This window comes from Pararge aegeria, chromosome 27 (assembly GCF_905163445.1).
Source record: "Pararge aegeria chromosome 27, ilParAegt1.1, whole genome shotgun sequence".
Classification (NCBI taxonomy): domain Eukaryota; kingdom Metazoa; phylum Arthropoda; class Insecta; order Lepidoptera; family Nymphalidae; genus Pararge; species Pararge aegeria.
Window position 1 is genome coordinate 8045411 of NC_053206.1, and position 18329 is coordinate 8063739.

At 40.4% G+C, this 18329-nt stretch overlaps 1 protein-coding gene across 1 annotated transcript in view; it reads left to right on the forward strand.

Moving 5' to 3' along the window:
- LOC120635624 (GTP-binding protein 2) overlaps positions 1-18329 on the forward strand; it is a 32116-nt gene that overhangs the window by 5481 nt on the left and 8306 nt on the right. The window contains exons 2-13 of the mRNA XM_039906653.1: positions 293-416; positions 3687-3836; positions 5074-5503; positions 7243-7375; positions 8142-8354; positions 9399-9492; positions 9919-10034; positions 11444-11608; positions 13357-13521; positions 14840-14946; positions 15343-15469; positions 17760-17874. Coding sequence (XP_039762587.1) covers positions 299-416; positions 3687-3836; positions 5074-5503; positions 7243-7375; positions 8142-8354; positions 9399-9492; positions 9919-10034; positions 11444-11608; positions 13357-13521; positions 14840-14946; positions 15343-15469; positions 17760-17874 — 1933 coding nt within the window. The 5' untranslated portion in view covers positions 293-298. The remainder of the gene's footprint in view (positions 1-292; positions 417-3686; positions 3837-5073; positions 5504-7242; positions 7376-8141; positions 8355-9398; positions 9493-9918; positions 10035-11443; positions 11609-13356; positions 13522-14839; positions 14947-15342; positions 15470-17759; positions 17875-18329) is intronic.

An 18329-nucleotide genomic window follows, 5' to 3' on the forward strand; every position in this document is an offset into this window, starting at 1 on the left:
GGTGATAAAAAAAAACACCCGGCTAAGTTTGTTGTGGGCTTCTTAGACCGTCCTGGTCTTGTTTAGAACCCACGTAGCTTTAGTTTTAAGTTTACGAATATAGTTATCGCCATCATCTCACTACCGTGTAATTCTCATGTAATGTACGCATCAAAAGTACTACCTATGGGCCTACTTGAATAAAGATATTTTTGACTTTGACTATGAACCTTCCGTTGTACGCAGTGCCACTGTTGCGGCTCCAAGCTGGGTCACTCCAGCCAGCCTTTAAAGCTATTGAACCTCTTTGCAGATTAACATGGACTCTTTCTTCAGCCTCTTTGACCCCTCGGATGGCGGCCAGCATAAACAGAACAAGAAGACCAGACATAAAAACGACCAGGAGAATGTAAGGAAGAATCCAGACGCACCCAAAGGTAAAAATATTTGAACATTACTAGCAGTTTTTATAATTTTTATTAGTGTTTTTACCTACACTTGGAGGAATTATCAATTTTATAAATTGATAATTCCTCCAAGACGACTCGACTCTCGGGCAATCGCGGCCTGAGCGCTTTCACCAATTAAGCTACGGCTCTCCTACCGTCGCTGCCGAAAATTAGTATATGCCATTCACATCAGTCTTATAGCGACCGTAGCGTCATCTAGTAAGAAACGTTGCAGTTTCGATCTACACCTTCAAAGGTCCATGTTACAATGATACACTTTATAACAAGAGATGACACATTGATTTTTTGAAGTTATACTTCTTTTGTCTATAGCTATTAAAGATTTGCCATTTTTGAAATTCAAGGCAAAATTACGTGACTGGTTGGTTGATAAATGCTATTACTCGGTAAGGGAGTTCTTGGATAATCTTAATATATATAAATCTCCTGTCACGATGTTTGTCCGCGATGGACTCCTAAACTACTTAACCGATTTTAAATTAAATTGGCACACCGTGAGCAGTCTGGTCCAACTTAAGAGATAGGACAGCTTAGATCTTTAATTATAGTCGCAATTTTATTTTATTGCAAATTATTTGTCTATAATTAATTGGCAGTCACATGTTATATATATATATACTACCATACTCATTTAAAGCTTAGCGATACTGAATACTTTAAAAACAAAATCAAACGCAGACGAAGTAGCGGGCAACAGCTAGTAAAATATAATTATTAGTTTAGTTATTTTTTAATTGACATTCCATGTTTATTATTCCATACAGTAAAATTAATGAAATTTTATTATATTCAGCCGATTATTGTGATTTTATTTATTTTAATGTTTTATTATTTATTAAATAAATGAATTTGTTTAAATTAAGATTTGCATGTCATATATTATGACTAAACATGTATACCTACAAAGTTTTATGCAAATAAAAGGATTTGATTTTGTCTCGTTGAGTAAAAATCACCACCCTGAAGCTAGCTATAAGGTTTGACAGTGTACACTTTCAATTGTCATAGTCTTCGGACTCATTCCGGAGATTTAATTTAATAAATTGTACGAAAACCTCAAATTGTAATGTTGAGTGAAACTTGGTTGTCCGATAATGAGTCTATTAGTATTCCAAATTTAATTATGTTTGTAACATTACAACAAAAAACGCAATACTGACCCGCTAACACTAGATGGCGTTAGTTGTACTTGCGTGAAATGTAAATCGCGCTAAAGAGATTTTTTCCTACTAGTACAAGACGGTGCCGCGGCCATTGTCTAGTACCTAGGAGTCACCTTCGATAAGCGTATGAGCTTCGCAGCGCACGTTCGCAGGGTTCGTGAAAAGGCCGCGTTTGTGCGTTGTTCTCAATCCTATTAGTAGACGACCCAGACACTTCCTTGACGACCCCGACGACGACCTAACGACGGACAACGCTCCCTATGCTGGGGCTTTAGGGCTAAACACCGACGAAGACGAGGTCCCCGATTTCTTACGTCACCCGGACGAAGACACAATCCACGGCCACGGGCACGTACGGACTAATCACCGTCCGATCAGTCCTCCAAATTCCGACGTCCGCCTAAGCCGAGGTCCGAGTCTCGCAGGAGACGCCCCTAGGTAGACGTCACCCCGATATTCCTCGAGCCCTGGGGCTCAAAACCCTTCATCAGGCGACGCTACGCGCTCGCCCCGACCCACCGGTGACGCTGTTGAAACCCGTAAGGTTCACAGCTACTAACATTTCGAATCCACACACACCATTGTCAATCACTAGCGGTACCTGCCTGTAGTGCTTCAGCAAACGCTTTCCTCTCGAAGACACTTGCCGGACGCTGTAGTTAGGAACCTTGCTAGTTGAGCCTACAGGACGTGCTTCCAGCTTTTGCTTCCACTGCGTGGGACTTCAGCCAGGGACACTGTTCTAGACTGTCAAGTAATTCTAAGTGAATTCTAAATACAACTTTATTCTTCACACGAATCTTATAACTCCGTCGCCCCGCCCCTTTTGCCCCGTCACGTAGAATTGGTTACATGTTTATTATTGTCTATTTCTTTAATTACGTAGAATGTTTTTAGTTATTTAAATGATCTTTACTCAACTGGAGTTAACTAGATCATGCGTTATAATAAAACTGTCAATGTATTAAATACCTTTTTTCTATTGTTAGTGTCGTTTTCTCTATGAACGTAGAATAAGGCGTAAGATACAAATTTTGAAAAGATTTCTATCTCGTTACGCTAAAGAAGTATAACTTCTATCGCGTGTACATAAGTACACACACGTTTTTTAAAATATTGTATCGATTATAGTGCACTATAATTAGATAGCAAGTTAGATAAAAACACTATGAAACTTATAAAATTATGCAATAAAATGCTACACACAAGAGCTACAATACAATAGACACTTTAATGACGCAGATCTTTGAAAGACAAAAAAAAATACTATGATTTTATTTTTAATTATTATTTTATTGAATATTATTTGAAAGTAATATAATTTAATATTTGTATTGGTAGTTTCTTTTTTATTACAAACTTTGTATTTAGTTACAAATATTGTTTTAAATATCTTTATATATATATCTTGTGTGTATGTCACTGAACTCCTCCTAAACGACTGGACCGATATGAATGAATTTTTTGGTATGCGTTTGGGTGGCACCCTGGATGGTTTAGATTCACAAAACAGCCCGACAGATGGCGCTGGGGTTTTGCTTGTATATTATATATTTTTATTTTATGTGTATATGTGCACCACCAAACTATTTTCTGTATCTGTTTTCTTCGCCATTGGTTGCCTGGAAGGAATCGCTATGAAGCGATGAGGCCGCTAAATATACGTTGTTTTGTTATACTTTTATTTTTTTATGTCCTTTTTGTGGTGTTCAATAAAAGTATATTCATTCATTCATTCATTCATTTAGACAGCCGATCGGCGCAGTTTGCAGCAACCCTGCTTTCTGAGCCCAGGGCCGTGGGTTCGATTCCCACAACTGGAAAATGTTTGTGTGTGTCTGGGTGTTTATATGTTTATTCTAAGTATTTATGTATATTATTCATAAAAATATTCATCAGTCGTCTTAGTACCCATAACACAAGCTACGCTTACTTTGAGGCTAGATGGCGGTGTGTGTATCGCCGTAGTATGTTCATTCATTCATTCATTCATTCAATCATTCAGTCATTCATTCATTCATTCATTCATTCATCATTTATTCATTCAATGATTATGACGAGTATGACTCAACAGGTCGTCGGAGAGGTCGCCGCTCGCACGGTAAGAACGAGACGTTGCCCGAGGAGTCCTCCTTCCTTTGCGAGCCCGACCTCAGTAGCGAGATACTGGTGAAGGACTGCAGTTACATCGAGAACTTCTTCGAAGTCAACCGTCAAGATGAAGGTCGGTATATTTTTGATGTTATGCTCCTTTTGGCGCGTTAGGGAAAAATGATGAGAGCAAATTATAAGGATGCGCGCGCACACCGTCACAAGAAACCGACACCCTGAAGTTAGCTATAAGGTTTGACAGTGTACATCCCTATCCCTAATAAAATTATAAATGTCAATGTAAATTGGTTTCTTACGCTTTCACGCAAAAACTACTTAACCGATCCTCATGAAACTTCGTACACATATTCTTGGAAGTGTTAGAAGTAATATAGGATACTTTTTATCCTGACATTAAGCTCAATTCCTTTGGGAGAGGGGATGAAAGTGTTTGGCGATTTTACACCGTAACTCCGACAAATTATAACCGATTTAAATAATTATTTTTTTACTATAGAGGTTATAATATGTGTTTAATTCTGCCCAAACTTTGTTTGGATCTGATGAATGTGATTGGAGGTAGAGGACAGAATTCCTCAGCGGACAGAAGCATTTAAGGTTTAGCGATACTGAATACTTTAAACTTTTTTAGAACTGTAACAAAATTGAATGCCATATCAAAAAACAATATCAAATGCAGACGAAGTCGCGGGCAACAGCTAGTATATACATGTTTGTAATAATATAGTCTTTGTGAGTCGAATCCGAAATGTGGAGATCTAAAAATTCGAAAAGTTTGTGAGCTAGCAAAATTCCGCGGGGCGTTTTCACCTTTTTTTGAATACAATGCACCGCATGCAATAATGGCTAAATGAGGGTTATATACGTTCTTAATTCTATGGATTCGATCGCAAATACCCTCGTAGCTTTAGTTTTAAGTTTACGAATGTAGTTATCGCCATCACAACTCACTGCTATGTTCACATTTTGTATGTAATCAGCGCATCAAAACTGCCATCTATGTGCCTATTTGAATAAAGAAATATTTGACTTTGACTTTGACTTTGAGAAATAACAACTTGCAACTTTTAAAAGGCCGATTGACGCAGTTTGCAGCGACCCTGCTTTCTGAGTCCAAGGCCGTGGGTTCGACTCCCACAACTGGAAAATGTTTTTGTGATGAGCATGAATGTTCTTCAGTGTCTGGGTGCTTATATGTATATTATAAGTTATTCATAAAAATATTCATCAGTCATCTCAGTACCCATAACACAAGCTACGCTAACTTTGGGGCTAGGTGGCGATGTGTAGTGTGATGGTGGCAAAAAAAAAAAACTTTTTTTAAATTTAAATTTCGAATGATTCCACAGACACAAAAACGGACGGCGACAAGAAACCGCGCAGAAGGAATTCGGGGCGCAAAAGCAGACGGAAAAAGAACAAAATATCGCCAGCCAAAGACATGCTACCAAACGCAGCGTGGCATGAGACCGTAGACCTGCCAGAGACTCTGAACAATCAATCGGCTATACCCAAAATATGCGGTGAAAAAATCGGCAAGAACGTCAACGATTTGAAAGCCGATGAGGATTACAAAAAATCCAAAAGGAAAGATAACGTAGATAGCAATGGGAAAGATAAAAAAGATGCGTTCGCCGACCGGGTGTACAATGTTATAGATAAATTGGAGAAAGTCGGTATAAAGGACGACATGTATCTGGCTGGGGATTTCAATGCTGAGGATCTGGAGAGTGACTTCTTTTACAGTTCCGATGATATGGACGAGTTTTGCGATGATACGTGAGTTCAATACTTTCTTTTACATACCTATCAACTTTCAAATGTCATTCGATTTCGTACTAATTCAAATTCAAATTAAAAATTTCTTTATTCATGTACGCCTATCACAGGCACTTATGAAGCGTTCATACATATTTGTTTACATAATTGTAACGGGATGGTGATAACTTCGTTCGCCAACTTAAATCTAAAGCTACGAGGGTTCCAAGCGCGCCCCGGTCTAAGAAGAGCCCACAACAAACTTAGCCGGGTAGAACGGAAAGTACTATTCACGCTAACCACAGAAGTAAGAACGTACAGAAACCGTGTACACAACTAATGTTGAAGCATCAAAAACCACTCCACTTTGGCGCGGTTTCTCGAACAAACGTTTACTCACTTCATACCATTTAGCAGCTGACAGTAAATATTTTACCTCTTATGTTTTCAAGCAGTTCTGTTTATGGTGAGCACCATAAAATGGGTAAATGGGAAAAAAGTTTGTTAGCTAGAAAAAATCTTATTTATTCAAAAAAAAAAAAATGGATGGATTTAAATGGAATTTAATTAAAAATTAATTTAATTTTTTAATTTAATTTAAATCATTCATTTTACATTTTCCATCCATTTTAAAAAGTACATATGAAACCCAAAAATGAAATATTGACACTAAATATTGGACAGAAGCAGGCGTTAATTTGCGGAATTCCATGATATATTATGAATATTAAGCTTAATTTGCTATACTCCGCGAAAAGCAGGAGCATCTGTACGGTGTAATTTATAATTTCTTCAATCCTTATACTCTACACCAAACAGATCTTCGGTTATCTTGAGGAGATCTTGACTTTACAATGAATAATTGTTAATAATTGTTAATATTGACATTAAAGGAGATCGCTTCAAGCGATAAGGCCGCCTTTGTGCATATGTATACTATCGTTTTTTTTTTTGCTAAACTGGTTTTATATTTGTATGTGCAATAAAGACTTCTTCTTAAATCTTACTTTTTACATTAAATAAATAAATATACTACGACAATACACACATCGCAATTTAACCCTAAATTAGGTGTAGCTTGTGTTATTGACATTAAAGTAGATCGCTTCAAGCGATAAGGCAGCCTTTGTGCATATGTATACTATCGTTTTTTGTTTTTTTTGCTAAGCTGGTTTTATATTTGTATGTGCAATAAAGACTTCTTCTTCTTCTTAAATCTTACTTTTTACATTAAATAAATAAATATACTACGACAATACACACATCGCAATTTAACCCTAAATTAGGTGTAGCTTGTGTTATTGACATTAAAGTAGATCGCTTCAAGCGATAAGGCCGCCTTTGTGCATATGTATACTATCGTTTTTTTTTTTTTGCTAAACTGGTTTTATATTTGAATGTGCAATAAAGACTTCTTCTTCATCTTAAATCTTACTTTTTACATTAAATAAATAAATATACTACGACAATACACACATCGCAATTTAACCCTAAATTAGGTGTAGCTTGTGTTATGTGTACTAAGATGACTGATGAATAATATACATATACTTATAGTAAACATACAAACACCAACACACTGAAAATCATTCATTTTCGTCACACAAACATTTTCCAGTTGTGGGAATCGAACCCCACGGCCCTGGACTCAGTAAGTAGGGTCGCTGCCCACTGCACCAATCGTCATACAATAATGGCTGAATGAGCATTCTGGGCTTTCTTAATTCTATGGTGGTAATGTTTTTTTTTGGCGTCTCCAGGACATCCGATGCGGAGGACTCTGGCGACGAATGCTACGGCAGCCTGCCTCCAGAGCCGAGGTTCGGGAATGTGGAGTACAAATTGCAGCTGGTTTCTCCGTGCGAGAGGAGGTTCCAGCATCTCGTGACTCAGGTGACAAGACGTCTATTATGCTTTGAATACTCTATAAAAGATCCTGGAACATAAAAAAATAATTAGAAACATATATACATATTTATATATTACTACAATACACAATTCAATTCATTTCAAATTCAATTCAATTCAAAATTTCTTAATTCATGTAGGCCTATCACAGGCACTTATGAAGCGTTCATACATATATGTTTACATAATTGTAAGGGAATGGTGATAATTTCGTTCGCCAATTAAATAGACACACATAGCTTGTGTTATGGGACTAAGATGACTGATGAATATTTTTTTAAGAATAATATCTGGATGTCAATATCTGGATGGATCAAGATACCTAAAAACGTTCATGTTCATCACAAAAACATTTTTCCAGCTGTGGGAATCGAACCCACGTCCTTGGACGGCCGACTGGCGCAGTGGGCAGCGACCCTGCTTTCCGAGTCCTAAACCGTGGGTTAATCTGGGTGTTTATCTGTATACAATAAGTATTTATGTGTGTTATATTCATGAAAAAAAAAATCAGCAGCAATCTTAGTACCCATAACACAAGCTACGCTTACTTTGGGGCTAGATGGCGATGTGTGTATTATCATAGTATATTTATATATTAATTTAAAAAAAAAAAACAGGATGGTAAGTGGAAAACTATTTCCTATAAACGGAGCAGATATATGACTTTTTTTTCTCTCTCTATTTCTCATACCAGTGGCTAAAGTACTAGTAACGCCATCCATTAGCATTAAATAGCAACTTTTGTTAACAGCTGAAATGGCGTCTTCGCTCGGGAGGGGGTAGTGCTGTGTACGTGGTAGGGGTGCGTGACTGCGGGGCCCTGCGAGGCCTGCGTGCCGGGCCCCTGAGGGCCTCGTTACGTTCCCTGCGGAGCATGGCCAACGCGATAGGCGCCGTGCTCGCCAGCGCACGTGCGCGTCGCGTCGCGCCCAACAGGGCCGTCGCGGAAGTGTACATTAGAAAGGTAAGTTAACCTAAAAATAAGGTATAATAAAATAAGTTGGATCAAGAAAATAAGAAATATGAACTAGTTTTGATGGAAAGAGAAATATTACAATGAACACTGAGGTTAATTTCCTTTAATAGTACTTCAGTAGTTGTTGAACTTCATTTTAAAATGCTCCGCAACTTTAAGTCAAACTGACAATCATATGTGCTATATACCAGTGGCGGTACTACCATATAAGCCAAAAAGCCAGACTTTAATTATCGATCAAAATTTCTTATCGTTATTCGCGTGTGGACCATAGTCTTAGTGTTTTTCAAAGATTAGTTGATGTTTGTGATTTGGCACAACAAAAACTGCCTTATATCGGCAAAATAATGAGTCAAATTAGTCCTCTATATTTAACTGGGCTTGCTTGTTCTAGACCCTAGAAACGCCACTGCTATATACTACATAAATTGCACATAATATGATTGCGATTGGCGGTTTGTATAGTCAATTGTTTGTATACTCATTGAGAGTATCGGCACGCAAGCAAAGCCGAGCTGGTTTACCGCTTCGGAAGGGAAACAGCGTGAGGAAACCCGCACGCCTGAGAGTTCTCCATAAAGGTATCAGAGGTGTGTGTAGTCCACCAATCCGCACTGGGCCAGCGTAGTGGACTGCGGCCTCAACCCTGGTAACTTATAACAAAAAAATATATAAATATATTTATTATTTATTTATTTTACTTTATTTTTAAGTAAGCGGTGATAGCTTAGTGGGTAGAATATCGATTTCACTTTCGGGGGACCGAGTTCGAATCCGCGCACGCAACTCCAATTTTCTAAGTTATGTGCGTTTTTTGTAATTAAAATATCACTTGCTCTAACGGTGAAGGAAAACATCGCAAGGAAACCTGCATGCCTGAGAGTTCTACATAATGTTCTCAAAGGTGTGTGAAGTCCACCAATCCGCACTGGGCCAGCGTTGTGGACTACGACCTTAACCCCTTCTCATGGTGGGAGGAGACCCGTGCCCTGTAGTGGGCCGATGATGGGTTTGATGATGACCTTGTTCTAGTTGGCAGACACCCAGCAGAGCGTGGAGCTGAGGGTGGCGGTGATGGGAGCCAATGAAGCTGGCAAGTCGACCCTTATCGGCGTTTTGACGCAAGGTCAGTAAATCCAAATACTCTTTTTTCATGAAGCGTTCATATTTTTCCAAGCGTTTTTTTTTTTCGGAACGAGAACAAAATAAAAAAAAATATACTACGACGATACACACATCGCTACCTAGCCCCGAAGTAAGCGTAGCTTGTGTTATGGGTACTAAGATGACTGATGAATACTTTTATGAATAACATACATAAATACTTAGAATATACATATAAACACCCAGACACTGAAAACTATTTATGTTCATCACACAAACATTTTCCAGTTGTGGGAATCGAACCCACGGCCTTGGACTCGGAAAGCAGGGCCGCTGCCCACTGCGCCAATCGGCCGTCAAAGGTCAAGTCTGTCTTTTAAAGTAGATTCTAGGGTGAAGAAGCATCAAGAAACTCTTATCACCTTAATAATTCGAATGCTATTTGCAGGTGAACTCGACAACGGCCGTGGCAGCGCCCGGCTGAACATGTTCAGACATTTGCACGAGGTGAAGAGCGGTCGCACGTCTTCGCTGAGCCACGAGATACTGGGGTTCGATGCCCAGGTGAGTAGCATCATACAGATCTTTAAAAAATAAGGAAAACAAAAAAACCGGACAAATGCGCGTCGTACGACGGATTCCGTCCATTAAAAAGGGCAAAAATAAAAAAACGCGTTTGTTTTATTTCATATTCATATTTCATTCATTCATTCATTCATTCATTCATTCATTCATTCATATTTAACGCTAGCCCGCCTTAAATATGAATGAATGAATGAATGAATGATAAAAGTGTACTCATTCATGCATTCATTCATTGTTGTACACCAAAGAAAAAAAGTAGTTACAGAGATATAAATACAGAGCAAGAGAGTACAATTTTTAGTAAATATATGTTTTATGTCAGTTGCGACCCTGCTTGCTGAGTCCAGGGCCGTGGGTTCGATTCCCACAACTGGAAAATGTTTGTGTGATAAGCATGAATGTTTTTCAGTGTCTGGGTGTTCATCTGTATTTTTTAAGTATTTATGTATATTAATCATAAAAATATTCGTCAGTCATCTTAGTACCCATAACAAAAGCTACGCTTACTTTGCGCTTTATTTATTTATTTATTCTGCTTTTTTTTATTTCTTGTTATAACGGCAACAGAGATGTATCACCTGTGAAAATTACAACCGTCTAACTTTCATGTTTATATCTTATTTGTATTTATATATATTTATACATATTATATATAAATACATATACATGAAATTTCCTATAGTTAATGTAATCTAATAAAAATCATATACAACACATATAAATATGTAAATATATAACATAAATGTTATATATTGGAAACCTGTTATTAGTTTTAAGTCAACCAATTTGTTAACTATTTAGTATCTACAACTGTTGGTTTTCCAATTAAAGAAAAAATAAAAAAATATTTATGTCATCCTCAATTTATATGAAATACAGAAATAATTTAAATTACACACTTAAAATGATCCGCTTCAGCGATGTTCGGCTGATAGAGACAAATGATGATCCTTCACTAGTTTCTTGAAGGTCCCAATCGAATATAAATAATTCATGAGATAACTGTCGACAGACGGACAAACAGATAGATAGATAGAATGTAAGTCTTTATTGCACATACAAAAATATCTATATTATAAGTACTTATGTATATTATTCAAAAAAATATGCATCAGTCATCTTAGTACCCATAACACAAGCTGCGCATACTTTGGTGCTAGATGGCGATGTGTGTATTGTCGTATATTTTTTTATTTAAAAAGAAAACTAGATTATCAAAACACACACAACAGACGGACAGACAGATAGGCAGACACACAGACCGATGGACGGACATAGGAGTCTTGATAATATCGTGTCCCGTTTTACCCTTTGGGAGCGGAACAGGAATAAGCGACTCTGAAACAAGTTTCGTAAGGTCCATTTTGCTTTGACGTGGTTGCATACAGGGTAACGTGGTGAACTACGGCTGCTCCGAGCTGATGACGGCGGAGAGGATCGGCGAGCGGAGCGCCAAGCTGGTCTCTTTCCTCGACCTGGCCGGCCACAGCAAGTACCAGCGCACCACGCTACACGGGCTCACCGGCTACTCGCCGCACTACGCCATGCTCGTGGTGAGTATGCGGACACGCGCAATGAGGAGACAAACATTTTTTTTTTTTAAATAATTAGACATGTGCTTGACTGCAATCACATCTGATGGTAAGTGATGATGCAGCCTAAGATGAAGCGCGCTTGCTTAGAAGATGCCCATTCACTCTTGATTTGAAGGTACCCAGATTATAGGTATCGGGGAAGACGGAAGATGGGAGGGCATTCCAGGCCTTTGCGGTGCTGATCAGAAAGGAAGAAGCAAAACGCTTCGTACGTGTTGATGGTATTTCAACCATGACTTCAACACGCCCAATGAGGAGATAAACACAAACCTAATATAACTCGTCTTTAATTTATTTATTCTTACTTGCCTCATTATGTAAACAATGTTTCAAACTAGTTCCTTAGTTTACGGCCTCACTGTCTACTCGCGCATTACGCCATGCTTGTGGTGAGTACGCAGACATTCACAATGAGGAGACAAACGTGACTTCAGCACGCGCATTGAGGAGATAAACATTTTATTTGTGTATATATTTTTTATGTATTCGTTTGTAGTTATTTGGATGTAGGTTTATAATACCACTTGCTGTTGCCCGCGACTTCGTCTGCGTTTGATTTTGTTTTTTTGATGTGGCATTAAATTTAGTTGTAGTTCTAAAAAAAATTAAAGTATTCAGCATCGCTAACCCTTAAATGTTGTGGTTTGCTGCCGTCCGCTAAGGAGTTCTGTCCTCTATTTCCAATCACAGTCATCACAATTAAACAGACATCATAACCTCTAAAGTACAAAAGTAATTATTGATATCGGTTATCATTTGACGGCGTTATGGAGTAAAATCGTCAATCACATTCTTCCAAAAGAACTAAGCTTAATTTCTGCACAAAAAGCATCCTATATTACTTCTAATACTCTCAGGAATATGTTTACAAAGTTTCGTGATGATTCGTTTAGTAGTTTTTGCGTGAAAGCGTAAACAAACTGGCGTACTGCGCGAGTAGACGGTGAGGCCGTAAACTAACGAACTAGTTTGAAAGATTGTTTGCATAATGAGGCAATTGTTTGCATAATTTATTTAAACTCTTTATTTGTACACCACTACACAGTTAGGAAAATAAAGGACGAATAAAGATAAACACAAAACCTGGAGTAGAATACAAAAGGCGGCTCTATCGCTTAAAAGCGATCTCCAGTCAGGCAATTTTAGGATTAGGACAACAGGAGCGAGAACAAATCCCTACTAATATTATAAATGCGAATGTAAGTTTGTTTGTTACACTTACACGCAAAAACTACTTAACCGATCTTCATGAAACTTTGTACACATATTCTTGGAAGTGATAGAAGTAATATAGGATACTTTTTAAGCTCGGTTCCTTTGGGAGAGGGGATGAAAGTGTTTGGCGATTTTACACCATAACTCCGACAAATTAATTATAACCGATTGAAATAATTATTTTTGTACTATAGAGGTTATAATATGTGATTAATTTTGTGTAGATCTGAATGTGGTAGGAGATAGAGGACAGAACTCCTCATTTAAGGCTTAGCGATACTGAATACTTAAATTTTTTTATAACTACAACTAAATTGAATGCCACATCAAGAAACAAAATCAAACGCAGACGAAGTCGCGGGCAACAGCTAGTAATTATTATATTTTCAAAAGGGAACGTCAATCTAATGTTCACATTTGAAATGGGACCCTGTGAGGGCGCTGTAATCAGATTGAGAGTTCCTTTTTCAAGAGATCGCTTGGTTCATCAGATCTCAGCCACGGCGGGCATCACGCGCATAACGGAAGAGCACATCGGACTCCTGCTGGCGCTGGACATGCCGCTGTTCGCGGTGCTCAACAAGTGCGAGCTGGCGCCCGGCGCCGTGGGCCCGCTGTTGGTGCGCCTGGCGCGCCTGCTGGAGCCCGCCAACAAGGTAGCGTCCTCGAAACAGGCTTGCCTGTCGCGGTCTGTGCATTACGCAACTAGATGGCGCCACCAGTATCCTGCATCGTGCTGCATTAGTCGCTCGCCTACATTGGTGATCCCCTCGTGATTATTGTAGCTCGCAGCGCAACGCACGCGAGCCTGACGCACGCGTGACGATTACAACGCACGCACGCAAGCTCCCGCGTGGTTTAAGACTTTCAACAGTCTTGCCTGCCGCGCTCTCCGCACTACGCAACTAGATGGCGCCACCAGTATCCTGCATCGCGCTGCATTGGCGGCTATCGTACATGGGTGACCTTGTCGCGATTATTGTAGCTCGCAACGCAACTCAAGCGAGCCTGACACGGATAACGTTCGCATGCACGCACCCGCGTCGTCTGCGACTTCCAGTCTCGTAGGAAAGTCCTGCGGCTGCACTGCTAGAGGCTTCCGACAAGGTAGCGTCATCGGAACAGGCTTGCCTGTCGCGGTCTCTGCATTTCGCAACTAGATGGCGCCACCAGGATCCTGCATCGCGCTGCATTGGTCGCTCCCGTACATTGGTGACTCCGACGCGATTATAGTAACTCTCAAGGTAGCTTCATCGGAACAGCCTTGCCTGTCGGAGTTTCCGCATTGAGCAACTAGATGGCGTAACGAGGACCCTGCATCGCGCTGCATTGGCGGCTATCGTACATGGGTGACCTTGTCGCGATTATTGTAGCTCGCAACGCAACTCAATCGAGCCTGACACGGATAACGTTCGCATGCACGCACCCGCGTCGTCTGCGACTTCCAGTCTCGTAGGAAAGTCCTGCGGCTGCACTGCTAGAGGCTTCCGACAAGGTAGCGTCATCGGAACAGGCTTGCCTGTCGCGGTCTCTGCATTTCGCAACTAGATGGCGCCACCAGGATCCTGCATCGCGCTGCATTGGTCGCTCCCGTACATTGGTGACTCCGACGCGATTATAGTAACTCTCAAGGTAGCTTCATCGGAACAGCCTTGCCTGTCGGAGTTTCCGCATTGAGCAACTAGATGGCGCCACGAGGACCCTGCATCGCGCTGCATTGGCGACCCAGACGTGATTATTGTAACTCGCAACACAACGCACGCAAGCCTGACGCATGCCTGACGCAGACAACGCACTCATGCACGCACCCGTGCGGTCTAACAATTATTCATTGTATAGTCAATATCTCCATAATCAGCAAATTAAGCTTGATTTTCATAGTATATTATGGAATTCCGCAAAGTACTCCCTGCTTCTATCCAATACACTCCATTAAAAGCCTTTTGAAAAATAAAACTGTATGTTTTGTTACAGAAACCTATACTAATAACGGATGAGAATTTAGCGCGAAACTGTGTCGCGCCACAGAAGTCAATTCTAGATGCCATAGACAACACCACGGACGCGGCAAAAGAAGACGAGTAAGTTTTCACTTTTATCTTTTTATCTTTTCATTGCTGTGTGAATACGATATTGTTCGTCAACTTGTTTGTATTCTCATTGAAAGTACCGGCGCGTAAGCAATGCCAAGACACGTACCCGGTTGATGAATGAATGAATACACTTTTATTTTAAACCAAAGAAAAAAAATAGTTACAGAGATATCAATACATATCAAGAGAGTACAATTTAGTGACCTTATCGCTACATAGCGATTTGGCGTAAAAGGATAAAAACATAGAAAAGAGGTAGGTGGTGCTATAAATAAGATTAAAAATTATATAAATAAAATATATATATATATATATATGTATTTATATGTATACATATAAATACAAATTTGATGGTGATGTGTGAAGCTGGAATCTCGCTTCCAGCTCGCAAGCGGAGCTGGTACCCGTGTTCCCAGTGAGCTGCGTGCGCGGCGCCGGCCTCAATGCGTTGCACGCGTATTTGCTCGCCCTGCAACCGCCGGGTGACAGCGTGCAGCACAAGCCGGAGGATGTAAGTATGCTTTGTGGTGTCAATATGCACCTATGCGTTGCTGTATACGGTTATACTAAACGGTTACTACGGTTAACTGTCGCCTGTGATAAAGGTTTTGTACCTAAAGCAGGGACAGTAGATTTTAAATTGCAGCATTACATACATTTACTGGCCGACTGGCGCAGTGGGCAGCGACCCTGCTTTCTGAGTCCAAGGCCGTGGGTTCGATTCTCACAACTGGAAAATATTTATGTGATGAACATGAATGTTTTTCAGTGTCCGGGTGTTTATCTATATATTATAAGTATTTATGTATATTATTCATAGAAATATTCATCAGTCATCTTAGTACCCATAACACGAGTTACGCTTTTTTTTTTTTTTTTTTTTAAGTATATAGACAAGTGCTTGACTGCAATCACACCTGATGGTAAATGATGATGCAGCCTAAGATGAAGCGCGCTTGCCTAGAAGATGCCTATTCACTCTTGATTTGAAGGTACCCAGATTATAGGTATCAGGGAAGAAGGAAGATGGGAGGGCATTCCAGGCCTTTGCGGTGCGGATCAGAAAGGAAGAAGCAAAACGCTTCGTACGTGTTGATGGTATTTCAACCACGTAACGGTGCAGATTCTTTCGGTGCCTCGCAGTTCGATGGTAGAAAGGAGATGGTTTGACCAAATCGAATAGCTCCTGAGCACACTCTCCGAAATGTATCTTGTAGAAAACAGCCAGACAAGCAACCTTGCGCCAGTGTTCAAGGCTTTGAAGTCTACTGACTACAAGGTCGTTGCCAATGAGTCTCCTAGCACGACGATCCACCGAATCCAAAGCATCGAGCTGGTACTTGGCAGAGCCATCCCATAAATGGCTGCAGTACTCCATGCACGACCGAACCTGAGCTTGGTACAGGGTTAGAAGCTGTTCTGGCGTGAAGTAGCGCTTAACTTTGTTGAGGATGCCAAGTTTTTGCCAGCAGTTTTAGCTTTGGACTCGATGCATTGTCCAAAGCTTAGATTGGACGAAATGCTGATACCTAGGAGCTCAATACTATTCGCGATTGGCACAGATACATTTCTGAAAGTCGGAGTTAGGGGGAACGGACTCCGTTTGGCGGAAAACAAACACGCTTGGGTTTTGGAAGCATTAAACTCTACCAGATTAGTGTCACCCCAATCGGACACCTCGCTTAAGGCCAGGTTAACGCGTTCCACCAAGGCCTCTCTGAGCACAAGAGTTTCGTCTCCACTAGCTCGTGGACTGGACATGTATCTAACCGTCACAGTGCTGTCATCTGCATACCCAAAGATGCCGGGTTTTAACAGATCATTTATATGCAGCAGGAAGAGCGTAGCGGAAAGAACCGATCCCTGAGGGACACCAGCGTTGATGGCCATTAGGTCAGACGAGGACCCATCGACGACAACCCGAAAAAATCGTCCACTCAAGAAATCAGCGATCCAGTTGCAAAAACTAATGGGTAACCCGTAGGCTGGAAGCTTGTGCAGAAGACTTTCATGCCAGACACGGTCAAAAGCTTTCGATACATCGAGTGAAACGGCGAGCGCTTCACCGTGCTTATCCATGGCTTCACCCCAGATGTGCGTGGCATACACTAAAAGATCCCCTGTTGACCGATTTCGTCGAAAACCGTACTGACGGTCTGACAGGAGTTCGTTGTTTTCTAGGTATGCCAGAAGTCTGTTATTAAGTACACGCTCCAGACTTTTACATAATAAAGAGGTGATAGCAATTGGTCTGTAGTTAGATGGGTCGGCACGGCTACCCTTTTTTGGAACAGGTTGCACGTTGGCAATCTTCCAAGCTTTCGGGACCTGAGTGGTTTTAAGGGAGAGGCGGTATAAACGTGTTAGAATAGGAGACAATTCGGGAGCACAGGTTTTAAGAACCACTGCTGGAATTCCGTCAGGACCACTGGCTTTATTTACTTTTGCTTTGCATACACACCAATATAAGTTGTGAGCTACGCATTTGTATCATTATATTATATTACCTTACGTTACTTTACTACCTGTGATAAATAAATAAATAAATATGCTACGACAATACACACAACGCCATCTAGCCCCAAAGTAAGCGTAACTTGTGTTATGGGTACTAAGATGACTGATGAATATTTCTATGAATAATATACATAAATACTTATAATATACATATAAACACCCAGACAATAAGAAATTTAAATATTTTTTTTCAACTACAAGTCAGCCCTTGACTGTAATCTCTCGGTGTTAAGTGACCAAAGCCTCCCACCGTACAAATTTGACATTGAGAGTTTTGTTACCAGGAGACATGTGAATTTCAAATCGACGAGATCTTCCACGTGGGGGACTCGACGGGCCCCGTGGTGGGGGGGCTGCTGGCGCGGGGACAGCTGCGGGAGGGGGACAACCTTATTATAGGTCTGTATCTAGAAAGAAAGAGAGAAAACAGTGCCATCTTTTCTGTCATACACTTGTAAACGACTTCCCTCGTATAATGGTGTGAAAAGAGTAGTCATATTTGTTACGCGGCAAGGTGATTACGTATCTCGCGACAGGCTTGTGACAGGCGTACATCTTGGTATCGCTGCTGTCAAACGACACTTTTCCATACAATAAATAAACAAAAGTGACGTTTGACAGCAGCGATACCAAGATGTACGCCTGTCGCAAACCTGTGCCTGTTAGGGCGCGTTCACATAGAACGTCCGTTTTACAGGTCCATTTAAACGTGTATGTTACTAGCTGTTGCCCGCGACTTAGTCTGCGTTTGATTTTGTTTTATTGATGTGGCGTTCAATTTAGTTGTAGTTCTAAAAAAATATTCAGTACCGCTAAGCCTTAAATGAGGGGTTTGCTGCTGTCCGCTGAGGAGT